At 38.7% G+C, this 26,568-nt stretch overlaps 1 protein-coding gene across 15 annotated transcripts in view; it reads right to left on the reverse strand.

Annotated features, from left to right (window-relative positions):
- Gpatch8 (G-patch domain containing 8) overlaps positions 1-21,325 on the reverse strand; it is a 98,975-nt gene extending 77,650 nt beyond the window's left edge. For 5 of the 15 annotated variants that reach the window (XM_074045578.1, XM_074045582.1, XM_074045584.1 and 2 more), the window contains exon 1: positions 21,155-21,219. Coding sequence is in view for 3 of the 15 variants with exons in the window: in XM_074045570.1 (XP_073901671.1) it covers positions 21,155-21,199 (45 nt within the window). In the remaining 12 variants the exon portion in view is untranslated. Of the gene's footprint in view, positions 1-192; positions 291-5,012; positions 5,091-21,154 lie in introns of all 15 variants that reach the window. The other 10 variants (XM_074045575.1, XM_074045581.1, XM_074045577.1 and 7 more) reach the window with 5 other exon arrangements.
- Between the last annotated feature and the right edge of the window lie 5,243 nt (positions 21,326-26,568).

Below are 26,568 nucleotides of genomic sequence, written 5' to 3' on the forward strand. Positions count from 1 at the left end.
CACACACACACACACACACACACTTAAGAACAGGTATTCTAGGAATGAGGAAAACGCATCAACAAATGAAAACGTTCCATTTTGAAAGATGTCTTAAATTACACTCCAATTATTTTGTTCAATGATCTTTTTAAAATAAAATCTGCTTCTTAGCATTTTAACCTCAACTGTACACTTAAACGAACTATTCACCAGGAACGAGTGACTCATGCATGTATCCAAGCTACTCGGGAGGCAGAGATCAGGAGGATCATGGTTCGAATCCAGAAAACACTTCCATGTGACTCTATCTGGAAAAAAAAAAACCATCACAAAACAAAGACTGGAGGAGTGGCTCAAGTGATAGAGTGGATGCTTAGCAAGCATGAGGCTCTGAGTTCAAGTCCCAGTCCCACCAAAAGAAAAAAAATGAACTGTTAGGGGATGGGAGCTTATCTCAGTGGTAGAGTGTATGCTTAGTATGCATAAGGCCCTAAATTCAATCCCCACCACTACTGAAAAAAGTTTTGGTAGTGACGAGAAAAAAAACTTTTAAGGCATGGTGGTGCACACCCATTATCCCAACACTGAGAAGGGGGGCAGCTGAGGGAAAAGGATCACTACCTCAGGGCCAGCCTGGGATACATGTATGGGAGACCCTATCTCGAAAAAAAAAAAAAAAACACATAGAAAAACAAAAAAGAAATGAAAAAATAAAAGAAAAAGAAAATGGGCATCTTCTAGGAAAAACCATATATCATTCTTGCTGCATGAAAAATAAAAAACAGCTTGCTTCCCCAAATAGATAATGAATCATTATTGGTATCTTTTAACTTTAGGCTTAAAGTTGCTTTAGAAAATCTTTCTGTAGATTACAAACTGCTGTCAGCAAACACCAGGTTCCAAATGAAAGGTTTAACAATTTTCTAAACACAGCTATGTTTCCAAACCATTCTAGATCAATCAGCTACAATACCAATCAGTATTAATACTACAGTAAGTCCAGAAAAAGACTCCCATTTATGATTAACCCATCTTCAACAAAGTACAAAGACAAGTTAATATAGAAATAATAGCATTTTTAATAAATGGTGCTAAATATTTGCCAGCTACACATCAAAGGACTGATAACCAGAATATATAGGGAACTCAAAAAACTAAACTCTCCCAAAATTAATGAGCCAATAAAGAAATGGGCAAGTGAACTAAACAGAACTTTCTCAAAAGAAGAAATTCAAATGGCCAAAAAACACATGAAAAATGCTCACCATCTCTAGCAATAAAGGAAATGCAAATTAAAACCACACTAAGATTCCACCTCACCCGTTAGAATAGCCATCATTAGCAACAACACCACCAACAGGTGTTGGTGAGGATTCGGGGGGGGGGGGGGGGGGGGGGAAGGAACCCTTTTACACTGCTGGTGGGAATGTAAAGTAGTACAACCACTCTGGAAAAAAAATTTGGAGGCTTCCTAAAAATCTAAACATAGATCTACCATATGATCCAGCAATACCACTCTTGGGGATATACCCAAAAGAATGTGACATAGGTTACTTCAGAGGCACTTACACACCCATGTTTATTGCAGCACTATTCACAATAGCCAAGTTATGGAAACAGCCAAGATGCCCCACTACTGACGAATGGATCAAGAAAATGTGGTATCTATACACAATGGAATTTTATGCAGCCATGAAGAAGAATGAAATGTTATCATTCGATGGGAAATGGATGGAATTGGAGAACATCATTCTGAGTGAGGTTAGCCTGGCCCAAAAGACCAAAAATCGTATGTTCTCCCTCATATGCGGACATTAGATCAAGGACAAACACAACAAGGGGATTGGACTTTGAGCACATGATAAAGGGAGAGCACACTTAGGAGGTATGAGGATAGGTAAGACACTCAAAAAACTAGATAGCATTTGTTGCCCTCAATGTTGAGAAATTAATGCAGATACTTTAAAACAACTGAGGCCAATAGGAGAAGGGGACCAGGAACTAGAGAAAAGGTTAGTTCGAGAAGAATTAATTTAGAAGGTAACACACATGTACAGGAAATCAGTGCGAGTCAACTCCCTGTATAGCTATCCTTATCTCAACTAGCAAAAACCCTTGGTCCTTCCTATTACTGCTTATACTCTCTCTTCAACAAAATTAGAGATAAGGGTAAAATAGTTTCTGCCGGTAGCGAGGGGGTAGAAGGGAAGAGAGAGGGGGCAGGGACGTAAGGGAGGGGGCAGGGAGGTAAGGGAGGGGGCAGGGGGAAGGTGGGAGAAATGACCCAAACATCGCATGCACATATAAATAAATGAAAATAAATAAATAAATGGTGCTAACACTAGGTATCTATATGAAAGAAAAAAAAAGCTTTAAACCATACTTTGAACTGTATTTAAAATTAATTCAAAACACACTGCAAGCTGGAGGAGTAGCTCAAGCAGCAAGTATGAAGCAAGTATCAATCCCCAATACCACAAGAAAATAAAAAATAAACAACGCACTGCAGATGATAAGGATTCTATAATATATATACATATACATATGTGTGTGAATACTTTTGTGACCAAAGATTTAAGGTACAACAGAAAATTTTAAATATACATATTAACAAAAAAAGAGAGAGAAAAAAAAATTAAGGACTGGGAGTATAGCACATGCTTTAATCCCCAGCAGCAAAAAAGCTCAGTGGTGGAAGAAGGGATGAAGCACAAGGGATTTCCAGAGCAGTGTAACTACATACTCATACTGGAGGATGCATGTCATTAATCACAAACCCATGGACCAAACACAACAGTGAACCCTACCTAATGTAAACCATGCACTTTGGTTGATAATGAAATGTCAATATTGGTTCATCTACAGTAACAAATGTACGAATGTAACAAATGTGCAGGATGCTGCTGGGGGAGGCTAGGACTATGAAGGGAAGAACATATGTATGGGAACTCTGTACTTCACCCTCAACTTTGCTGTGAACTTAAAACCTAAAGCTGCTTGAAAAAAATAAAGTCTGTATGTCTAGAAAAATATAAACAACACGAGTTAATAATTAGAGTAAATTATAGTATAAACTTCTAAAGCATTCCTTCCAAACAGCAGGTGAATTTTAAAACTTCACTATAAAACTGCAAGGTAACAAACTCTGAGTAGTTAACTTTAAGAAATGAAATGGAGAAAAATTTTTAAAATGAAATGAAGCCAGATGCAGGTGGCTCAAGCCTATAATCCTAGCTACTTTTACATTTGTATTGTTTTTAATATATTTTTATAAGGGGGGGCACAATGTTCTAAAAGGTATACAAATACCTCAAAGTTTTCTCACCTGTAACAAGAGACTAGCATCATATGGTAACATATCCAGATATAAGATTAAAATGTTCCCTACAAGTTCAGTCTAATAAAATGTTTGGAGAAAATAATTTTTATTTATTTCTTTTTTGGGGGATGTGGTACTGGTATTTGAACTCGGGGCTCATGCTTGCTAGGCAAGTGCTCTACCATTTGGGCCACTTTACCAGCCAAAGAAAAGAATTTTATAAAAAACACCCTTAGATGGGCACTACTGGCTCACACCTGTAATCCTAGCTACTTGGGAGGTGGAGACAACTGCCTTGCCAGACCAGTAAACCTAACTACTCAAGAAGCAGAGATAAGTAAATTTCAGTTGGAGGCCAGCCCAAGCATAAACTGGAGACCGTGTTCAAAAAATACCTAAACCAAAAAGGGATGGAGTCATGGCTCAGGTGGTAGAGCACCTGCCTAGCAAGTGGAAGGTCTTGAGTTCAAACCCCAGTAACGGAGGGGAGCAGATGGCGCATACCTGTAATCCTAGCTACTTAGGAGTCCAAGATCAGGACTGTGGTTCGAAGCCAGCCCAGGCAAACAGCTCAAGTGACCCCATTTCCAAAATAACCAGAGCAAACTGAACTGGAGATGTGGCTCAAGCAGTATAGCGCCTGCTTTGTGAGCATGAAGCTCTGAGCTCACAAAATAAAAAAATAGTGCAAAAAAAAAAAAATTGCCTTGCAAAAACCAGCCATAAGGTGCACTAATTTTCTGCCATCTACTGGGAATTGTCCTGATATAGGACATAGGCAAAGATGAAGAAAAAGGACCTGGACTTAAGAAACATGGCTGAGACTGGGGAAGGCAGGTAAACAAAATTACAATATAAGTGCCATAACAAATTAGGAGTGTCAAGCAAGACTGAAAAGTGAAGATAAGCTGTATCTTAGCCAGGCTGGGAGCTGGAGGCAGGGAAGGAATGTGGACTCTCCCATAGATGGAATGGTAGGGTACAAGGCTGCCTTTGTAGGACACAGGATTTATTCTCTGATCTGTATTTATTCTATGTGCAGCTAGCTGAGGTCTTCATAACTTTGCAATTATTTGCAACAGTACAAAAAAAAAAAAGAAACAAGGAAGGAAGGGGAAAAAGGAAGGGGACAGAAAGAGAGAGAGAGAAGAAAGGAAAAAGGCAGAGAGACAGAGGAGAGCAAGGAGAGGGAAAGAGGGAGAGAATGAGGAAGAAAAAGGAATGTAGCTGGGCGCCTATAATCCTACTACTCCAGAGGCAGAGATAGGGAGGAACGTTGCTTGAAGCCAGCTGGGGCAAATAGCTTGTGAGACCCTATGGTGGGGTGGGGGATTACAAAAAAAAAGGCTCGTGGAGTAACTCAAGGTATAGGCCTTGAGTTTAAACCCCAGTACTAAAAAAAAGAAAAAAGAATGGCAAAATAAGATTTTTTATTGTGGGCTGGAAATGTACATTAGAAGTAGAGCAGTATGTTCAGCAAACCAGCCCCGGATTCAAGCCCAGCACAAATTAAACCAAATCAAACCAAACTTTTTTAAGATTTAAGGAGAGAGAGGGACCAAATACAAAAATCAAGGGAAAATTGCTAAAGATCAAAGGCAATGGAGATTTGGACAGAACAGCCTTAAAGATTAAGTAAGACAACACTAACCTAAAAACAAAACAACAACAACAACAAAAAAGAATTAAGAACTGAGACGATGGTACACACCTGTAGTCCCAGCTACTGAGGGGTTGAAGTAGGCAGATACTTTGGGCCTATGAGTTTGAGACCAGCCTGGGAAAAATCCTGTCTCAAAGGGAAATGGAAAAAAAAAAAAAAAAAAAACTAAGAATAGATGTAACTGTTGATCAGTAAGGAAGATATATATAAAAGTCTGTCTCTTTCTTTTAAGCAAAGAAGCAAGCAACTACTTCTAGTTTCTACTGAAATGCATTTCTGACAATTCTAAACCAAATCTTTTTTATTTGTGCATACAGGAACAATGCTACATTTTAGATTCATGCTCCTACTGAAGGTTTTTATATCAAATAAGTCAAATAAGATCTATACCTAACAATGCTACCAAAAAAAAAAAAAAAGCACAAAGTCGGACACCAGTGGCTCATGCCTGTAATCCCAGATACTTGGGAGGCAGAGATAAGGAGGGTTTTGGTTCAAGGCCAGCCCAGGCAAATAGTCTGCAAGAGACCCTATCTCAAGGGTAGAGCACCTTCCTAGCAAGCATGAGGCCACAAATGCAAACCCCAGTACTGCCAAAAAAAAATGGAAGTCAATGCACTTTTTTTTTTTTAATAGCAAATAGCTGGGGGCATGGCTCAAGTGGTAGAGCTCTTCTCTAACAAGTGCAAGCTGCTCAATTCAAACCCCGGTAGTGCATCTAAAAAAAAAAAAAAAAAAAATTAAAACAGGCACCAGTGGCTCAAACCTGTAATCCTAGCTACTCAGGAAGCAAAGATCAGGAGGATTACAGTTCGAAGCAAGTCCAAACAGTTCTTGAGAATCTATCTCAAAACCCCATCATACACCAAAAAAAAAAGGGGCTGGTGGAATGGCTCAAGGTGTAGGTCCTGAGTTCAAGCCCCAGTACTGAAAACAAACAAACAAAAAAATCAATAAATAAAATTAAATTAAAATAGCAAATGAATATATAATAAAAACAGACAAAAGATCCCACTGTGCTGCAGTATATATATGTAGCACTTATGATTAAGTGAAATATTTCATTAGACCTAAAACTAACATAACACTAATATTAACTAAAATTTTCTTTTTTTAATTTGTGGGTCAGCACCACAAAAAAAAAAAAAAAAAAAAGTTTTTGAAGCGCTGACTGGTAGCATGCTGCTGAAGTTCAGCTACTCATAATGACAAAGGAGGATAGTTTGCACCCAGGAATTTAAAGCTAACCTGACATTCCGAAGGGTGGTTTGGAAACTGTCACAGCCAAGAGGAGCCTAAAGAGACATAACAACTAAATGTAATGAGGTATCCTGAATGAGATCCTGGAACACTCAGGAAATCTGAACACAGAGTATGGACTTTAGTAAATAATTACAATGTATTCCTTTTAGTTCACCACTATGGTAACAAATGAACCAAACAATGTAAATTGTTAGTAATAAATAAGGGAACTCTACACTACCTTGGCATTCTTTCTATAAATCTAAAACTGTCCTAAATGAAAAGTTTATGTAAAAAAAAAAAAAAAAAAAAGTTTTTGGAAGAATCAATACCTCTCCATACCTACATACACCCACACAACATATAAGAACAGATCCATTTAGCTTTGTAAAATTCTTCCACAAACCTTAATATACCAAGCCTGTAAGATAATGTAGGATTTGGGAATAAGTTGTTGAATGCAGAGAAAATTTTATCATACCTACTTTACAAATAATAAAACTGATCCAGACTGCCATAAATTCCCATAGGTTTCTGATTCTTAGTTCCATGTTTCCACCATTGTATTATACTAAAAACCCAAAGAATTAAAAGAAAACCTTGAATCTTAATTCAGAAACAATAGTTTCTATACAAAGCATTTTGTCAAAATCTAATCATAAAAAAAAAGATTGCATTAGACTAAGATTAGAGGAAACAAATGAGAAATAACTAAATGTGATCCTACAACAGGAAAAAGGACATTATAGGAAAACTGATAAAATATAAATACAGTCTATGACTTGGTTAACTGTATTGTACCAATGTTAAATTCCTGCTTTGATAATTGTATTATGGTTACTGCATAGATATTGTAGGAAGGGAAGATGGGTGGGTAATAGAGCAGAATTCTTTATAATTTTTTCAACTATTGTATAACTCTAAACTATTGTATAATCTTTAAAATTAAAAAGAAAACTTCTAGTTATAATCTCCAAGACGTATTATTAAGGAAAAAAAAAAAAGGCCAGGCACTGGTGGTTCACACCTATAATCCTAGTTACTTTGAAGGCAGAGATCAGGAGGATCGTGGTTCAAAGCCAACCTGGGTCAACAGTGAGCCCCTATCTCGAAAATACCCAATACAAAAAAGGGCTGGCAGAGTGACTCCAATGGTATGGTACTTGCCTGGCAAGCATGAGGCCCTGAGTTCAAACACCCATATGCCCCCCTCCAAAAAAAAAAAAAAAAAAAAGAAACCCCGAGTCAAATTTAGCTGTGGTGATCATTTAAGTATAAAGAGACAAGAATTGCCCTAAATTTACCTATGCAAGTAGAAACTCATTATTTGCTAACTGGTGCTGATATTGACGTGCACATACTCACACAGCTGTACCTCTTAGGTGAGTAACTATATGGTAATTAATAGGGAGAGGTTACAGCTGAAGTGGGAATTATCAGGATAACTCTTTAAAGATCACAGCCACCAGCCCACAGTCTCAAATAGCAAGACACAATATTGAAACTCTATGAGCTGATATAATTCTCTTCCCTTTTCACATACATATTAAAATTTAAAATAGAGCTGGGGATATAGTTCATTGGTAGAGTACTTGCTTACCACATGCAAAGCCCTGAGTTTAATCCCAGTATGTGCGTGTGCGTGTGCGTGTGTGTGTGTGTGTGTCTCTCTCTCTCACACACACACACACACACACAATTTCTTTTAAAAAAAAATTAATGAAGCTGGGCACCAATGGCTCACAACTGTAATCCTAGCTACTTGGAGGCTGAGATCAAGAGCATCACAGTTTAAGGCAAAAATGGACTGGAGGTGTGGCTCAAGTGGTAGAATGCCTGCTTTCAAGCATGAAGTCCAGAGTTCAAACCCCATTCCCATCAAAAAATAAAAATAAAAATATCACTCATAATCAAAGTCAGTGAATCCAAAGTATCTGATGAATGGTCAAATCAATTATGTGGCTTGCACAGAAAAGTGCAAATAAATACTCTCTGCCTTTTCCCATCTAGACTAGGTCTGAGCTAACTTTAAAATAGTTTTATCTTAGGCATTATATTGTAACCACTTATGTTAGCCCTACTTTTTTTGGTTTTGTGGAACTGGGGTTTTGAACTCATGGGTTTGTGCTTGCAAAGCAGGCACTCTACCTCTTGGCCACATCTCCAACCCACTTTGCTCTGGTTATTTTGGAGATGGGGGGAGGGGTCTCACTATTTGCTCAGGCTGATCCTGAACCTGGATCCTCCTGATCTCAGCCTCCCAAGTAGCTAAGATTTACAGGCGTGAGCCACCAGCACCTGGTTTTAGCCCTACTTTTTAACATCTGAATCTAGCTATTAAGCTGCATATTATAGAAGTTACTGTTGCTCCCTACACCAGCTAAAATTTATTTTTTGTACTGTATATATTATTATTCCCTTAGAGACTGTCTAATGTCACAGAGCAGATATAATTGTAGTCCTTCCTTACAACTCACCATACTTATTCATAACTTGGGCTTTCTATATTAAAAACATTTAATAATGAAGATTTCACCTATCAAAGGCAAAAAATATGTTAGCAAATAGAACCATACAGGATAGCTTCACACTCTACCTATGAACAAAAACAATCGAGACTGACTCGAATGCTAGTGCACCTGCCTAGCAATGAGTCCCTCAGTTCAAACCCCAGTACCACAAAAAAAAAAAAAAAAAAATTCTCTGTTACCAAGTAAGTGAGAGCATCTCTGTCTTCCTTTCTCTTACACATTCCAAATAAACGAATTTTACTATTAGCCTAAGCAACAGAATTTAAAAAGAAAATGTCCCAGGAAGCAAACACTTAACCCAAAAGATCTGGGCATTCTAAACTCTGTGTGGTGGCTCACACCCATAATCCCCACTATTCCAGAAGCAAAGAACAGGAAGACAGATGTTCAAGGCAAGCCCGGCAAAAACAAATAGTTAGACCCCATCTCAATCAATAAGCTGAGTGTGGTACACACCTGTGCCCAGGCTAAAGGGAGGCCTAAGTAGGAGGACTGAAGTCTCAGGCAGGCCTCAGGCCAAAAAAAAAAAAAAAAGCAAGATCCTACCTGAAAAATAACTAAAGTAAAAAAGGACTAAAGGCATAGCTCAAGTGGCAGAGCATCCCTGCGTAGCAATCTCAGGGCCCTGGGTTCAAACCCCAACACTTAAAAAAATAAAAATAAATAAATAAAAAAGAACTGAACATTCTGGAAATTATAGGTGTCATTTCACTGTATACTTAAAAAATGTATTGCAACCAGGCACCAGTGACTCACGCCTGTAATCCTAGCTACTCAGGAGGCAGACATCAGGAGGATTGTGGTTCAAAGCCAGCCCAGGCTAGTAGTTCTCGAGACCTTATCTCGAAAAAATCCTTCACAAAAAAAAAAGGGCTGGTGGAGTGGCTCAAGGTGAAGGTCCTGAGTTCAAGCCCTAGCACTGCAAAAAAAAAAAAAAAAAAAATGTATTACAACTTAGAAGGTGACATCATGTGATCAATTCCTCATAAACCTGAATTTTTCACTGTTGTTTCCATAATCATTGTGATTTACAATGATTCTCCGGGTTGTTGGTTTGGTTTGGCTTTGGAGGTACGAGGGATTGAACCCAGGGCCTTTCACATACAAGGCAAGTATCCTATCACTAAACTATACCCCCATATCTCTTTATATTATTATAAAAAAACAACACTTTCTGCAATCAGAACACCAAAAATCAAATCTTACTTTACCATTTGATGGCTATGTAACCTTGAACAAACTAGGTCTGTTTCACCAGTTATAAAATTCAGATGATTACACTCTATATAGCTTATCACATAGCTTGTGAGGCTTAAAGAGGTACAGAGTAATGAATATTTTAAAGAGCTGTTAAGGCCAGCCAATAACCCACAGGAATAAACTTCACTTATTAAATAAATTTAATTCTATGAAAATAGGCAGGAAAAATAATTGGCTAGCAATCTCAGCAAATAACAATATGAAAACACACTACACTGGGTCAAGGGTATGAACATATCACATACTCATCTAAAAATACATGTACACATCTGCTTGACATATCATATTTTTGTGGACTATTTGATTAGGATAAGAAAGGATTGGTTTCAAAAAAAAAAAAGCACTACACTGAAAATTTAACTTTTAAAACTCCATAGGAGAAATCAACCTTTTGAAAAAAATGCATACAAAATAAAGCAAACAATTCTTGAGACATTAAAAAAGATGAGTATAATAGTTACAAATTCCTCTAGAACCCATAGTAATGGCATATTATTTCTTTTACCATTGGCTTATATGTTAAGATTCCTCTCTATTCAGACATTTTGACAAAAATTCTGCAATAGTCCACAGAAAAACAAGTACATATACAATGGGTCACACAAAAGGAAACAATTAAATGGGACTGCTATAATTGTGTACAATGAAGAGAGATTATAACCGCTCATAACACGACTTCATATTTCAACTTTATAAAATATCACAGAAACTAACAGTTCAACCTAAATAATCCACAGCACAGCAGGAAGTTCAGTCCCCAAGTCTGGACATTCTTCTTAGATTCTACTGAGTCTTTTCTTCCTGTATACCTGCCTTTATTCAACCACTAATTCAAATATTTGAGCAACTTCTAGGTGCCAGACTGATTCCATACTAGAAATATAAATAAAACATGAAAGATTTTTTATTCAAGGAGTCCTAAGTCCAGTGAGATAAGTAAACTATAAGGAGGAAATAACAAGAGAGTTAGAACAACACAGTGATTAAAGGTTGAGACTGGTCCAAACTACCAGAAAATATGATTGAACCTGGATAGGTTTTTCATTTGTAAAATGGGGACAAGAGAAATTTTTTGGAGTTACTGGGAGACTACGTGAAATAGTAGTGTATAACATAGTGACTAACACAGAATAAGTACTCTATGCTCTGTAAGCTACTACTATTATTACTAAAAGTGCTATTACTCAAATAAAACCAAGGTACTATGGAAGCACAGAAACTATGCCTAGAGAAGATGTCAGAAGTGACATCAAACTGAGTCTTGACGAATGAGTTAGAATTTGCTAGAGAGAAGAGCATTCTAGACAGGTAAGAATATATGGAAAAACAAAAATAATAAGAGAGCTGGGGATGTAGCTCAGCGGTACAGCGCTTGCCTACCATCCACAGGCCCTGGGTTGATCTCCAGCACTGCAGGGGGAAAAAAAGAATAATGGAAGATCCATGCTGGGTGTGTGACTCAAATGGTACAGCACTTGAAGTGCAAGATCCTGAGTTTAAACCCCAGTACCACAAAAGAAAAAATGAAACAACCTATCATGTCCAGATAACAACGGAAACTACAAGATGTCAGAACAATGAGAAAAGAGAGAAGATACAGTATAGCTATTACAACAGCACCAGATGGTTATTTTATGAACCCCTCTCCCCCACCCAGAAAAGGTTTTCTAAGCCAAGCTAGTGAACTTGGATCCTATACTTGAGACAGTTATGAACCATAGGAAAAGTTATTTAAGAGAGCTCAAGGTACAAATCTGAATTTACTGAGATCAAAGTTCAGATCTAAATTTGTTGTGTGACCTCAATTTCTTAAAGCCTCAGATTTTTTATCTTACTGTAAAATGGGGGATACCACTATCACATACTTTGGAGGGTTACTCAGATTAGATAAGCATCTCCCAAATGTCTTAGCACAGGGCCTAGCATGTAGTATGTACTCAACAAATAATAACCAATATTAGCCTCATCAGCTATCACAGAAGTCAAACTTCTGATTTTGCAATGGTCAATGATAAGTTCATTGTGCCCTAACTTGACAGTATCCAGTTTAAAGTGCCATTTCTATTCTCTGATTTACTCTTTTACTGGAAACATATTAACAAAATTGACTAATTCTGCTGTTTTCTCATCCTTTTATGATGTCAAGCTAACAAACCGGTACCCAATAATGTTTGGGAAATGGAGTGAAATTGTCTGCTAGACCTACACACAATGAAAAGATCAGCAAGAGGTCATGAACAGTAAGTCTGTAACACTGAGATGGTGCTGAAACAAAAAATATAAGCTGTAAAGAGAAGTATACCAATTACTTTCAGTTAGTTAACTGGCAGAAAATGCTACCATGAATTAAAAAGAAACAATGCTTTGTAAACTATAGATAATACACTCATCTCCTTGGAGAGGACAATCTACATACCACAGTAGAGAGAAACTACAAAAGAAATCAGAACATTAAAGTTCAAAGTTCAGCTCTAGAAGGGGGCAGATCTAGCTCAGTGGTAAAGAACTTGTTCAAGCATATGCAAAGTCCTGGATTGGATCCCCAATACAGAGGGGAGAGGAAGGGAGGGGAGGGAAGAGAAGAAATGGAAAACTCAACTTTGCACCAGACAAAATGCTTACCTGGGCCCCACTTTCTTTATCTAGAAAACAAGGTTACCACCTGTTTTATAATTTAGTTCACTGAATTACAACAACTATCAGAAAATAAAATAAGAGCAATAATTAGATCACAGGGGACTTACTACATGCTAATAATAATCATTAACAGTATGCAACTATGCAATATTACCATTCTCTTCTCTACATTAAATGATCTATAAACATCCTGCTGCCTCAGGTATTTCTTCTTTTTTTTGCAGTACTAAGGTTCAAACTCAGAGCATCCCACTTGCTAGGCAGGCACTCTACTACTTGAACTATGCATCCAGCTGTTTTTGCTTTAGTTATTTTGTGTATGTCCTTATTTATTTATTTTTTGCAAAAGCAGCCTGAACCCAAATCCTCCTACTTATGCCTCCCATGTAGCTGCTCCAGCTTTTTAGTTGACATGAGGTCTAACTAATTTTTTGCCCAGCTGGCCTCTAACCATTATTCTCCCTATCTTTACCACCTGAATAGCTGGGACTACAGATGTGAGCCACTTCACTCACACCTGTATTTGTTTTGTGGGAGATTGATCCCAGGGCAGACAGCCGTTTGCTAGGCAAGTACTCTCACTCAGCTACACCCTCAGCCCTGTCTCAGTTAACTTCCTTTCCTTCCTACAATGATTTTGTCTTCTACTGTACCTGAAACATTCACTTTCATGGTCACTAACTTTGTGTGTTCTTTTATCTTCCCAGCTCATTCTCTAGTGCTTCCACTCTAGTAAGTACCTCTAACAAGTCTAAACCCCCAACAGAACCTACAATCCATTGATCCTACCAACTTTTCACCTCACCCATCACTACCATCCAGAAGTCCTCATTTATTGCTTTACCAAACTTAAAATCACATTGTCCATTATTACAATCACTCCCTATATATACCCTCAACTTCCCTGGCCCCATTTACATTAACTTTGGCTAATGGAGATTGCTTACCAGAGCTTTAAGTATATGGGTATAGCATATTTAACAACTAACACTCAAATAATCTTCCTATAAGAAAGGCTGCTATGATGTCTATTCATCAGCTTAAGCACCCTAAATAGCTAGTGAATTCCTGGTTGCGGCATTAAAATAAAACTTATCTTTGCAGTCAGTGCTTTCATTTTATTCCTATGCTCAGTAGTTCATTCATGGTCCTAAAAACCAAAAATTCTTGAGTTTTACTGTTGTAGTTGGCTGTTTTTGCAATTCAATCCCCAGCACACAAAAAGACCTAGAGTATCAAAGTAATTTTTTCATTTTGATCAGCACTGCCTACAAAAAAGGATTCAAATATTAAATTTCTCTTCCCTCATTAACCCTGAGAAAATGTTATGTGTACCCAAAGTACTGACTTTTTTCAAGTCTATAAAACACTAAAATGAATTCTATTTTTTGTGTGTTTGGTAGGGGTTTGAACTCTACCACTGGAAGGCCTTAGCACTCTATCACTTCAGCCCCACAGCCACTTCTGAAATGAACTATAATTTCTGTCTGAAATTAATGTAATTGCCAGAGTGGCAAAGATGACAACTAATAACTAATAAGACGAAACCAAATGTAATATTACAAAGATATTTTCTGGATGCTTGAGTTACACTCAATGCAGGATTTATCATCCCTCAAAACTGTCACAAAAGCTGGGCACCTCTAATCCTAACTACTTGGGAGTCTAAAATGGGGCTGATGGTGGTTCAAGACCCCATCTCCAAAATAACCACAGCAAAACGAGCTGGAGGCATGGCTCATGGCTCAAGTGGTAGACCTCTACTTTGCAAGTGGGAAATCCTGAGTTCAAACCCCAGTCCCACCAAAAAAAAAAGGCACAAAAAAAGAATTAAGGGTGGCTCACACCTGTAATCCTAACTACTCAGGAGGCAGAGATGAGGAGGATTTCGGTTGGAAGCTAACCAGGGCAAACAGTCCGAGAGACCCTATCTCAAAAAAAAAAAAAAAAAAAAAAACCCATCACAAAAAAAGGGCTGGTGGAGTGACTCAAGGTCTAGGCACTGAGTTCAAGACCCAGTACCATTAAAAAAAAATTGGGGCATATAATAGAAAACTATTTTTGTGACATTAATTCTTTGTATCTTTGTATCTATAGCACTTCTTAAAACATGTGCTTCTAACCTGAATACCAGAGCAACTTTAGCTGCTTTTTCTTACATTCATACTTGAATTAGGTATAAAATACTAAAAATATTTGTTTCAATCTCAAAGAAATCTTCTACTATAAGCATGATAATACAGTGTATTACTTCTTTTGGCCTTGGTATGTTTGACTTTCTGCATTGACTAATACAATATACAATAAGCACATTTGGGTAGACTTCCATAGTCAATTGGACAAGTCATATATTTGTAAATGGAACATCATTACCACATCTTCTGGTATTTGCTGCAATATCAAATCAATGACTTCTTTCAGTGTTTGTGTTGTTCCTTTGTAATTCCTTTGATTACCATGAATCTGCTTTCACTTAATGCTAAATAGCAACGCTAATATAAAAAGAGAATTAACAGCCGACATACAAGCAAAAGTACCAAGTGTTTCACAGAAGGAATTTTAATAGAACTCAAGAACTAGGTAACTACCTCAAACTAGAAATCTTTTCATTAATAAAATATTAGAAACTGGTTAAGTTACAAGAACAAACATAAAATCTCTACACAGGTTCCAGATCCAAAATTCAAGATCTCAAGATCTCATTTTCAAAAAATGGCAAGTTTTGTTGTTGTTTAGCTGTTTTCTTTTGTTTGTTTTTGTGGTACTGGAGATTGAACAAAGAGACCCACAAATGCCCAGGCAAATGTCCTATCATTGAACTACATTCCCTGGCCCCTAAAAAAAATTATCATGAGGCTGGGATGTACAGGCTTATCATGTACATGGCCCTAGGTTTAATCCCCAGCACCAAAAGAATTCATTAATTATCACAGACCCAAACACGAATCTCACGAAAATGTAATTGCAGCACAATCAGGATAGCAAATTATGCATGTCTTTTAAAAAATTAAGTTAAAAAATTTAGCTTTGGTTATGTAACTTATTAAGACTAAAGAAGCCTTAATTGGAATGGCTCAAGTGGTAGAACATCTGCCTAGGAAGGGTAAGGCCCTGAGTTCAAATCCCAACACCGCCACAAAAAAAAAAAAAAACAGAGAAAAAAAAAGATAGGAAAAGCCAGACATGGTGGTTGTTACCCCAGCACTCAGAGGACAGAGTCGGCAGGATCATGAGTTCAAGGTCAGACCGGGTTACACATAGATAATCTGTCTCTAAATAAATAAATAAATAATAATCACCTAAGGAAAAAATGTGATAAAATAATCCCTCTGCAGTACACTAAGGAGAATTTTTGTAACAAGAAAATGAAAGAAGGTGCTGGAGGTAAGGCTCAAATGGTAGAGCACCTGGCTAGCAAGCACAAAGTTCTGAATTAAAACTTCGGTCAGTACAGGAGGGAGGGAGGGAGGAAGGGAGGAGGAAGGAAATAAAAGGGACTGCTACTTTCCTATAATATTGACTGTTAGAACAGCTCTGAAATAATAATCAGCCTAACAGTATCATTGTCCAGTTCTATTTCTTCTTGGCCCCCCATGCCTACTTTGAAAAGGACACCATCACATGAAGCCCTATGACCACATTTCTTCTCAACCCCAATCTCCCACCCCCCAAAAACAACTTCTAAATGTCTTTTTCTTCTGTATTATTTCTTGATATACCCACATTTTAAGATCTTTTTGCCTTAACATATACACATACATACACACACACACACACACACACATTTACCCTTTAAATCACTTCCAGGGAACCCTCTTTTATGCTGATCTTACTTTGATCACTCTTAATTCTCTGAGAATATATTAACCAATAACATTATCCTTTTGCATTTGCTAATAATTATATCAATTCATCATCAATATTTTGAAATTGGTACAGCCTTGGTTCCAATCATTTCTACCTATCATATTATAGGAATAGGAAAGGGAACAGTATTGATTTTGCCTAAATTTTAGTGACCCAAGCAAAAGCGGACATTGATTTTCATAGCTTGTGGCATTTCTTCCAAATGCAGACAGAGGCACAATAAACAAAGATTAGAACACTTCCCCACATATCACCTCTGACATACCTACACTCTATTCCATAGTATTACACAGGAAATATGTCTCTGTGACCTAGGTATATTAAAACTATGAACCTCTTCATTTAATGGTCTTAACTAAGAATCTCCTGAGGGTTGCATCCTGGTATCATATATGAAACAAACAAAAAAAAAAGCTAGGGGCATAGCTCAGAGATAAGAGTGATCTAGCACGCAAGAGGCCCCAGGTTTGATGCCCTGCACTACAAAGAAAGAGATATAAAGAAATGAACCCTACAAATCTACTACATGACTTATTTATTGCTATTTAACTTTATGATTACTTATAGATTGAAAAAAAGTTCTTGTGCATTTTTACATTTTATTATTACCTTTAAGATAATACTTGTTTCATCACTATATCACTCACTATTACCACAGTTCCTTTTCATTAAAAAAATAAATGCACCAGAGCAAGAATCATCAGTCCTCTACAGGTACACATCCTAAATGGCATTTCCTCACCAGCATTCAGCTGCATCACCATTAATAGCTGTACAACAATAAAATGCTAAGCGTAATAGCTCCTTATAGCTAAACATCAATGTACAAATAAAAGTTTAATGAATTTGGAATCCAAAATGTTGAATACATTTGTATCTTAAAGTACATTATACAGTTTCCATTAGTTTGGGTATTATCCCTCTACCTGTGAACAAATAGCTTACTTAGTAAATGTAGGCAAAAGGAATGTCTCATTCAGAAATTGAGGTCAGATTCTTAAAGAGGGAGTTAAAGCCCTAAAAACAGGTATAAATGAATAAATAAATAATTAATAAAAGAGAGAAATAAAGAAAACCAAAAAAAAAAAAAAAAAGACAGGGCTGGTAGAGTGGCTGAAGCGGTAAGAATACCTGCCTAGCAAGCCTGAGGCCTGAGTTCAAACTCCAGTGCTGCCAAAAAAAAAAAAAAAAAAGACAAAACATCTCAGCCCAGATCACAAAGATAAAATAAACACTTTGAAAGGCTACACAGGGGCAGGGCATGCATATGCCCTGAGTTCAAATCCCAACATTGCCAAAAAGCACTGAGGGAGTGAGGAAGGGGGAAACTAGACAAGCCTTTATGATACAGTGTAACTTATCACTGTCAGAAGCCTCCCTAGAAACCCTTGGAAGACCAACAGATCTGGACAAAACAGAGCAGGGTAAAAACTGTATCATCTTTCTAAAAGCTCACTTATTCTTTGTGACCTATAAGTTTATCCCCCACATTTGATGACTCAATTATAGCTGTACAAAATATATAATTGCCAGCAGAGATAATGATCTTGGACACAGGTTCAGAAGTCAAAAAGTCAAGTCTGCATCCAGGCCCTGCCACTTAACAGATGCATGTACTTGGCCAAGTTACTTAATTTTCTGTACCTCGGTTATTTCATCTGAAAAATGGGAATACTACTACTTACTTCTTAGGATTAATGTAATGATTTTGATACGACACATGAAGTCTATAGAATCATACATGTTTATTATAATAAATACAGCAAGCTTTTAAAATATGTATGACCCTTATAAAGATTACTCTATATTCTAAAGTCTTCAAGTGTCATCCCACAGTTAAGCTTCTTTTAAAACTTTAAGTGTTCACAAAAATCTAACAGTGAGCCCAACTCTCTGGCTCTCATGTTCAACAGAAAACATTCAAACACTCCAGTTGGCACTTAATAGTAAACTGGTAAAGGGTGAAATTCTAAAATTTTAAGTTACATTGCCAAATTAAAAGCAAGGAAAATAAGAGTCATTATAAAACTTACCAAAAAAGATGAAAACAATTTCCAGTACTATAAGATTTATTTAAAGGAATAGGATCTATCTACTGTGTTTGGAACCCTACCATGGATTTGTTTTCAAGTGCTTCACCTCATTTGTTAGTTAAAAACCTTAAAAGGAGGCCAATTTAATTTTGAGTAACTTAAACTTGAATAATGTTGCAAATATATTATTAGTAGGAGCACTTCATTCTCTCTCCAGTAATTTTAAATCAAAGAACATCATAATGACAATCTATATTTTCCCTTTATTAAAACATCCAGAAAAAAAAAATCACATTATTTATTATTACTATTGTTGTTGTTATTGTCATATTATTATTATTATTACAGGGATCAAACCTAGAGCCTCACACAGGCAAGCAATCTACCATTGAGCTATACCTCTAATCCCTAAGTATTTTTAAATGAGTGCTTTATAGTATTACTAGCATAATAATTTGCAAAATAGGCATTCCCTGATGTAGCTCAAAGATATGGGATGTAGCTCAGAGGTGCAGCACCTGTTTACCATCTTACAACTTTCTAAAAGATTTCCATCTCCAGCAGGGTACTGGTGGTTCACATCTGTAATAGCTGTAGGTACTCAGGAAGCAGAGATCAGGAGGATTGCGGTGGGAAGCCAGCCCCAGCAAATAGTTCAAGAGACCCTAACTCAAAAAAACTCCATAACAAAAAAAGGGTTGGTGGAGTGGCTCAAGGTGTAGGCCCTGAGTTCAAACACCACTACTGCAAAAAAAGGAAAAAAAAAAAAAAAATCCATCTCCAATACCCTATTTACCCAAAATGCTAGGACACCTAACTTTTAAAAACCAGTATTTTTTTGGTTGACTCAATACAGCAAAAGTGGGTTATTTCAACATAAGAGCTGAAAAAGCCTAGCAATCATCTAAAATTGGGTTTTACATTAACCCAACTATAGCATCCGAATAGTCATTTATTTTACTTAGAAACTGGGTATTGGAAAGGTAGAGGATAATTTCAGTTTTTCACACCCTGCTATCCAGTTTCAAAATCGTCATAATTTCAGTTTTTCACACCCTGCTATCCAGTTTTCAAAATCGTCATTCAAGGCCCTGCAAATCCTATTTAAGCCTGCGAAATGGTTAAGAGCCTTTTTTTTTCCTCAAAATTTCACTGCCTGTCTTATCTATTTTCAATTTTATGAGGTCACCTTGAAGTTCTATCCTCTGAAAAGCATTTGTGAATTTTCATTGTCAATACTTCCTTAAAAATTACCAATAAAGCTCACACAACTTGCACCTACCTGTGTTCCATGGTGCTTGCTTAAAAAAAAAAAAAAAATTCTTTCTCAGGAACAAAATGCCTAAAATGAACTTCAAACCTCAAGGCCTTGCGCTGTTTCCTTACAACACCTTGAGGTTCTGTATTGTGCTGCAGCTTACACAGCAGGCGCATGATCACAAGGCTTTTCAACAGCGCCCAGATCCCTCACTGCTGCAAAACTTCTCCTAGCTTTCTACGGTACTAGACTGTTAACACTGCTGGCCTAAAACTGTTAAACTGCTTTGCCTGTTCATTCACCAACCCGAGCACCTTAGAGCATTCAAATCCCTCAAACTGCCTTAGGAAACACATCTAGACTATTCCGTGTTGATTGAGGAAGAGGTGCAACGGAATCAAAACTTGAGCTCCGCGGATTCATTCCCTGACCCAAATTGCTGTTGCCAGGATATGCGGTACTAATGCAGAGATTTTTCTGAGACTCTGAGGATGTATTTTACCTAGAAATACCCAATCTCTATTAAATCTCTTTTAATCTCCGGTATTTCCGCGGCAACAACGCTCAACAGAAACAATGTATTTTCAACAGCCAAAAGACCAGTGATTCAAATTTGGCTTCTATTTTTCCTTCAATAATGCTTGCCATCACCAGGACATTATTCCATACCAACATTTGCAAGGAAAGAGAAAAAAAAAAATCCAAGCTTTTGGTCCTAGTTATCGCACGCTTGAATAAGGCCATTATCATTTTATGCTTCTTACAAATCTTTCGAGGTGGTATTTGAAGTGAAGCTTACACTGGTCCATGCTTCTATAATTTACCGTTTTCCAAGCCCAATTAACGGCCTAATAACAGCAGTATTTATGCCAGGGGAAATCTCCAATATTCGAAGAAAGAAGGAGGAGCCCGATAACTAAGATGCCTTTTTCCTGGGTGAGGGAAGGGAAAAAATGGACAATAAAGACATTTATTTATCTAAGTGATGATCAGTGCGCGCAGGATCGCGGGGTTCAGAAGCCCTAGCCACCGCCACGCTCGCCCCAACCCAACCCTGTATTCCCTTGGGACAGGCCCCCAACCCCCGAGGGCACAGCACCTCCTAAAAAAATAACGCCCAGCTGGGTTCGAAGACCCGAAGCCAAACAGGTCGAAATCCGGGTTCAAGAGGTAGGAGAATGGAGGGGAGAAGATATGCGGCCTCGTCTCAAGCTGGGAGGCCCCTTGAGAAATAGGAGGCAGAAGAACGAGGCGGTTCGCAAGCCCGAGCAGAGCCCCGAGAAAGAGCTCAGAGACGGGGATAAAGGAGGCTCCAGACTCGGCCAGAACCTTCCCCGGATCCTCGGCGACGCCCGTGTTTACCTGAAAGTCTCGGTCCTCGTTGAAGCGGGAGAAGCGGTCCGCCATTTTGCCGCCTTCACTCCTCTCAGGACGAAGCGCTCCGGTTCGCTCCTTTCCTCCCGCGACACCCGCCCCCTCCCTGGTTCCCCACCTCCTCCCACGCCCACCGGGCGCGCGCAGCCGAGGGAGGGAGCGAGCGAGAACGCGCGTCCTGACGAGAGCCCCGTCGGCGCAGGCGCCGCCCAGCCCTGGAGGCGGAACCTTTTCACGCGTCCTTGCTCTGTGCACGGCCTCCAGCGACCCCGGCGGCTGCGCGTGCGCACTCGCGTCAGAGAGCCGCTAGTGCTTCCGGAGTGAAAGGTCAGAGGGGAACGGTGTGGCTGGGCTCGGGAGGGTTGGTACTTACTCGTTTGTCAGTGTTCGATGTCTCCTCACCGCTCCTTCTCTGTGTGCACCGAACTCCATCCTCTGTTCGCCAAGTAACAGTATAATGTAGTTAACTTTCGAGCCTTTAAGTGTATTTTTTAATTTGATACATATTTGTACATATTTATGGGATACAGGACCATAGTTTAACAGGTATACAATGTGTAATGATCAAATCAGGGTAGTTAACCAAACTATTTAGTTTCCAGACTCCATTTTACTCAGGATTAAACGGTTAAGAGACAGGAAAGATTACTTCTCATAGATCTTTCATTCCAGCAGGGAAGTTAGATAACTAATAAGTAATTCTGTAATTGTAAATATTAACGAGTGTCAAAAATTAAACGGGGTGCAGTAATGAACAGGATGACCTCTAAGACTGCCTTTGACCTGTGGTACAGCAAGAGGTCTGCAGCTTTGGAGCAGGAGAAATATTGGAAAGCCCAATGATAGCAAAGAGCTTGCCATTCTTGACCAATTCATTGAAAGAAATATTCTCAAGGAACCGAAGTTGATCCAAGTCAAATAAAGCTCTCTGGGCTTCAGTTTCCTTTGAGTGTATGTGCTGGGTATTTAACCCAGGAGCTTATGCGTGCTTTCTGTTTAAAAACTGAAACTTGAATTTAGTAATTAATCTCAACTGCTCCTGCCCAGTGCTGACTTTGTGTGGGTCAAGAATCAGAGTTTTGCCAGGTGCCAGTGGCTCACACCTGTAATTCTAGCTACTCAGGAGGCAGAGATCAGGAGGATCGCTGTTAGAAGCCATCGAGGGCAAATAGATTGTGAGACCCTATCTTGAAAATACCCAACACAAAAAAGTGCTGGTGGAGTGGTTCAAGTGGTAGAGACCCTAAGTTGAAACCCCAGTGCTGCCAAAAAAAATTTTTAAATAATAATAATTAGAGTTTTTCCATCCCATGATCTTCCTGAGGACAGCACCCAGTTCTCCAGCACCCTTAACCAAAATACATGAAACACATAGGAAGGGTGGCAGGATTCCCTACTTTTGAAAAAAGTAGTTGACAGAAATCACACAATGGAAAATGGCCTTTACCCAACCTGAAAAAATCAAATGGAACGTAATGTTTTGGAGGAAGGGCGTATATCCTCTGCCCCATCCAACCCCCAACCTATACACAATACATTAAGAGCCCCCTCTCTAAGGAAAGGCAGTGCACACAAAATTCAAACATTATAAAGGACTTTAGGGTTGGTGTAGTGGATTGACTCAATGAATGCACAACACAAATTTACCTCTTCTCCCTCTCAAAACCTTGTAAAGCCAGATGTGATGGTGCATGCCTGTAATCCTAGCACACAGAAGGCTGGGTTAAGAAGATCACTAGTTCCAGGCCAGCCTGGGCTGCATAAACTAACATGTACACAGAGCCCTGGAGAACGGACAATATTAGACAAGATTTGCCAACAACATTTTGGAAACTGGTGAACAGAGACAAATAGGAATGTCTTTAGTAGAGTGGAGAAAATTAAGTTATGGAGTAGAGGATGCCAGGAAACACCAGTTAGGCCCAAAGATATTGGAAACACCTGATATCACTGAAGGTCAGAGTATGCAAGAGGACTTTACAAGGCACTCAAAGAGCAGTTAGACTCTAAATCCCTTTTTCCCATTCAAGTAGCAACTGGAGATGTTCTCTGAAAAGCTGAACCAAACATACTCTGGACTTCAACGTATCTGGCAGTGCCAAGAAGGAAATACCTTGCTGAAATGGGAGGATTTGGTAAAAGCCAACATTTTGGTCAGAGAATCAGACCAGCAAGAGACCACAGTCACCCTCTCTGGGAAATTGGCTTAGAGAAGCAAAGTCTTCATGTATCCCCAATGGGCAGGAGTGGGGATGGGTCTCCCCAACATAAACATCATGGTCCTGCCCAAATATTCCATAGAGAAACCCCATCTATACAGAGCTTCCACTCAGCTTTTAGTGGCTCCCTCTTATGTATAAGTAGATTGTCAAGAATTACCAGACTTTTGAAGGGAACCAGTTCTAGGAAAGATACTCCCTCACCTCTGGGTGGGGAGGTGGGGGAAGGGGGAGGAGAAGGAATTTCAGGGAAACCAGAGATAATGAAGAGAAAGAAACTATCAAAAGAACTATAAAGAATTATAAGCTCAACATGATAAAAGCGAGCGCACACAAGGGAGGTGTGAGGATAGGTAAGACACCTAAAAAATTAGCTAGCATTTGTTGCCCTTAACGCAAAAAAACTAAAGCAGATACCTTAAAAGCAACTGAGGCCAATAGGAAAAGGGGACCAGGAACTAGAGAAAAGGTGAGATCAAAAAGAATTAACCTAGAAGGTAACACACATGCACAGGAAATTAAAGTGAGTCAACTCCCTGTATAGCTATCCTTATCTCAACTAGCAAAAACCCTTGTTCCTTCCTATTATTGCTTGTACTCTCTCTTCAACAAAATTAGAAATAAGGGCAAAATAGTTTCTGCCCGGTATTGAGGGGGTGGGGGGAGAGGGAGGGGGCAGAGTGGGTGGTAAGGGAGGGGTGGGGGCAGGGGGGAGAAATGACCCAAGCATTGTATGCACATTTGAATAATAAAACAATAAAAATAAATTAATTAATTAAAAAAAAAAAGAAACATCTACACTGGTGTTTGCCCAAATATCTGGGTACAAACTATACCTAAAAAAAAAAAAAAAAAAAAAGAATTATAAGCTCAGTATAAAGCATTATGAGCTTAATACAAGAGCACTTACATAGCATGCAACAAAGGCCCTGGGTTTGATCCTTAGTAAAACAATCAAAAAAAAAAAACAAAAAAGGAAAGGAAAGGAAAAAAAAATAGAGGAAGGAAGGACAAGAATTATAATAAATAACCATGAGGATATGAGATTGCATCGGGGAACTAGAGAACACATCAGGGAGCATGAGATGCCAAAAAAAAAAGAATACTCAAGAGGTGAAAGAACTCCTAGAAATTGAAATTTTCCATTGTACTCACTTTGGTTGTCTGTTGTGGCATTGACATTTTGAAAGAGTTCAGGCCCACTGTTTTGTAGGATATTCCTCAATTGAGGTTTGTCTGTTCATGTTAAACATTGTTTTGGTTAAGGGATTGTGAGCCAGACTGCTACATTATAAAAGATGATACTTTAAGATGACACTATTTTTGGAGGGGGTGGGAGAGAGGCAGGGCTGTAGTAAAGGATGACAACTTGAAACAATGTATCTTAGTATTCAATCTCCTTTCACTCTGGTTTTCAGATCCATTGAGGATAGCACATGAATGCTTAATACAATGTTTACAATTGGGTCATGGTCACTAATTGTATCATTTCTTCTACATTTGTTTTAGTCTCTTTCTCTCTCTCTCCCTCTCCCCTTTCTGTGTGCATGTAGTATTAGGGATCAAACTAGGGACCCACCCTTGCTAGGCTAATGCTCTACCACTGAGTCATGTCCTTAGCCCTATTAGTAGGAATTTTATAAAGAACAGCTTTCTCTCTCCTCTCCCCACCCCTTTTACAATATCACTTGAGACCTGCGGAATGGCTCAAGTGGTAGAGCACTTACCTATCAAGTGTGAGGCCCTGAGTTCAAGCCTCAGTGCCACAAAAAAAAAAAAAAAAAGATATCACTCATGAAAGCTGCTGCTTTTGTTTCAGTTTTATAAACCAATATGATCATTATTTATTTTGATGCCCAAATTATTCCATATTTGACCAGGAAGAGCAGCTGTTAAATATTTTTAAATTGTGCCCCTATTTGGTACTGTAATTGAAGGCTTACTGCATTGCCAGCTACCATGCTAATAGTTTTACCTGAATTATCTCAGTCATTGCTAATGGCCACCTTATGAAGTAGTTATGATTATTACTTTCCCCATTTTCCAAGTGAGGAAACCCCATATTTACATGAGTCAATTTGCTAGTAAAAAGTAGAGCCTGAATTCAAACAGGGTAGCCTAGCTCCAGAGCCCCACCTCTATGCCTGCACTCCCTGCCACCAGACTAGAAGTTTGTCCAGTAGGAAGTGGCCCAAGGATGAGTGAAGGCTGAGGCTAGTGACTATGGGAGCAGGAGAAGGCCAGGCCACTGAGGGCAAGGGGGGGCGTGTTCCAAAGAAGAAGGATTTGGGACAGGCTTAGTGGCCCTTCTTCCCTGCAGAGCCCCTCACCCCCACCTTCACCTAGGCAGGATGGGGTGGTAAGAATAAAAAATAAGTGTGGAGAGACAGGTGGGAACTGCACATCTTGGAAAACACCAAAGGTTGCTTTGAGTTTTTGGTTTTGTTTTGCTTGTTTGTTTTGGTGGGGGGGGAGGAGTAATACCTTGCTTATCTGTGGAATGAAACTTTTATTCCTTTACCATCATGGATTGAGGCAGTAGGGATGGTGAAAATAAGCAGTATCTGTTCTTTGGCCCTGTGGCCCCAGTTGTGTTCCCTGGGGATCCTCAAACACCCCTGATGGCTACAGAGGGACTGTCCCTGGGCACTGCCTATGACCCCCCTTCTGCTACTCCTCTAGGAAAAGACAAGAACTCTCACACCTTCTGGAACTTCCTCCTATAATGCCAACAATACTATCATAGCTGTCACTATTGCCACTATAGAAAATAAAATACTAAATAAAATGAAATTTTTGAATTGACTACAGTGATCTTAAACTTTAGATATAACAGATGCCAAGAAAGAAATGTATAAACAAAAATAGAAGAAAAAGCCCCCTGTGGCTGGTAGTCAGGATGTTTACTCTTTCTCTGGAGTGCATTCTTCTGCACCTGTATTCATCCAGTATTTATCATGCCCAGTGGGACTCAGCCCTGCCCTGGGTGCTGAAGGCACTGAGGTGAGGTGAGTGTGGCAGGAAAGGTCCTTGTGCTCCTTCACTTCTGGCCCTGAAGGAGGAGAGATACGATGCTGGAGAAAATAAACCAGATCATTTCAGGAAGGTATGGTGTTAAGATAACACCAGGGACAGTGATGAAGAGGAACTAGATGAGGCTACTTTAAATTCAGCTGATGGTCA

This window comes from Castor canadensis, chromosome 11, assembly GCF_047511655.1.
Source record: "Castor canadensis chromosome 11, mCasCan1.hap1v2, whole genome shotgun sequence".
Lineage (NCBI taxonomy): Eukaryota > Metazoa > Chordata > Mammalia > Rodentia > Castoridae > Castor > Castor canadensis.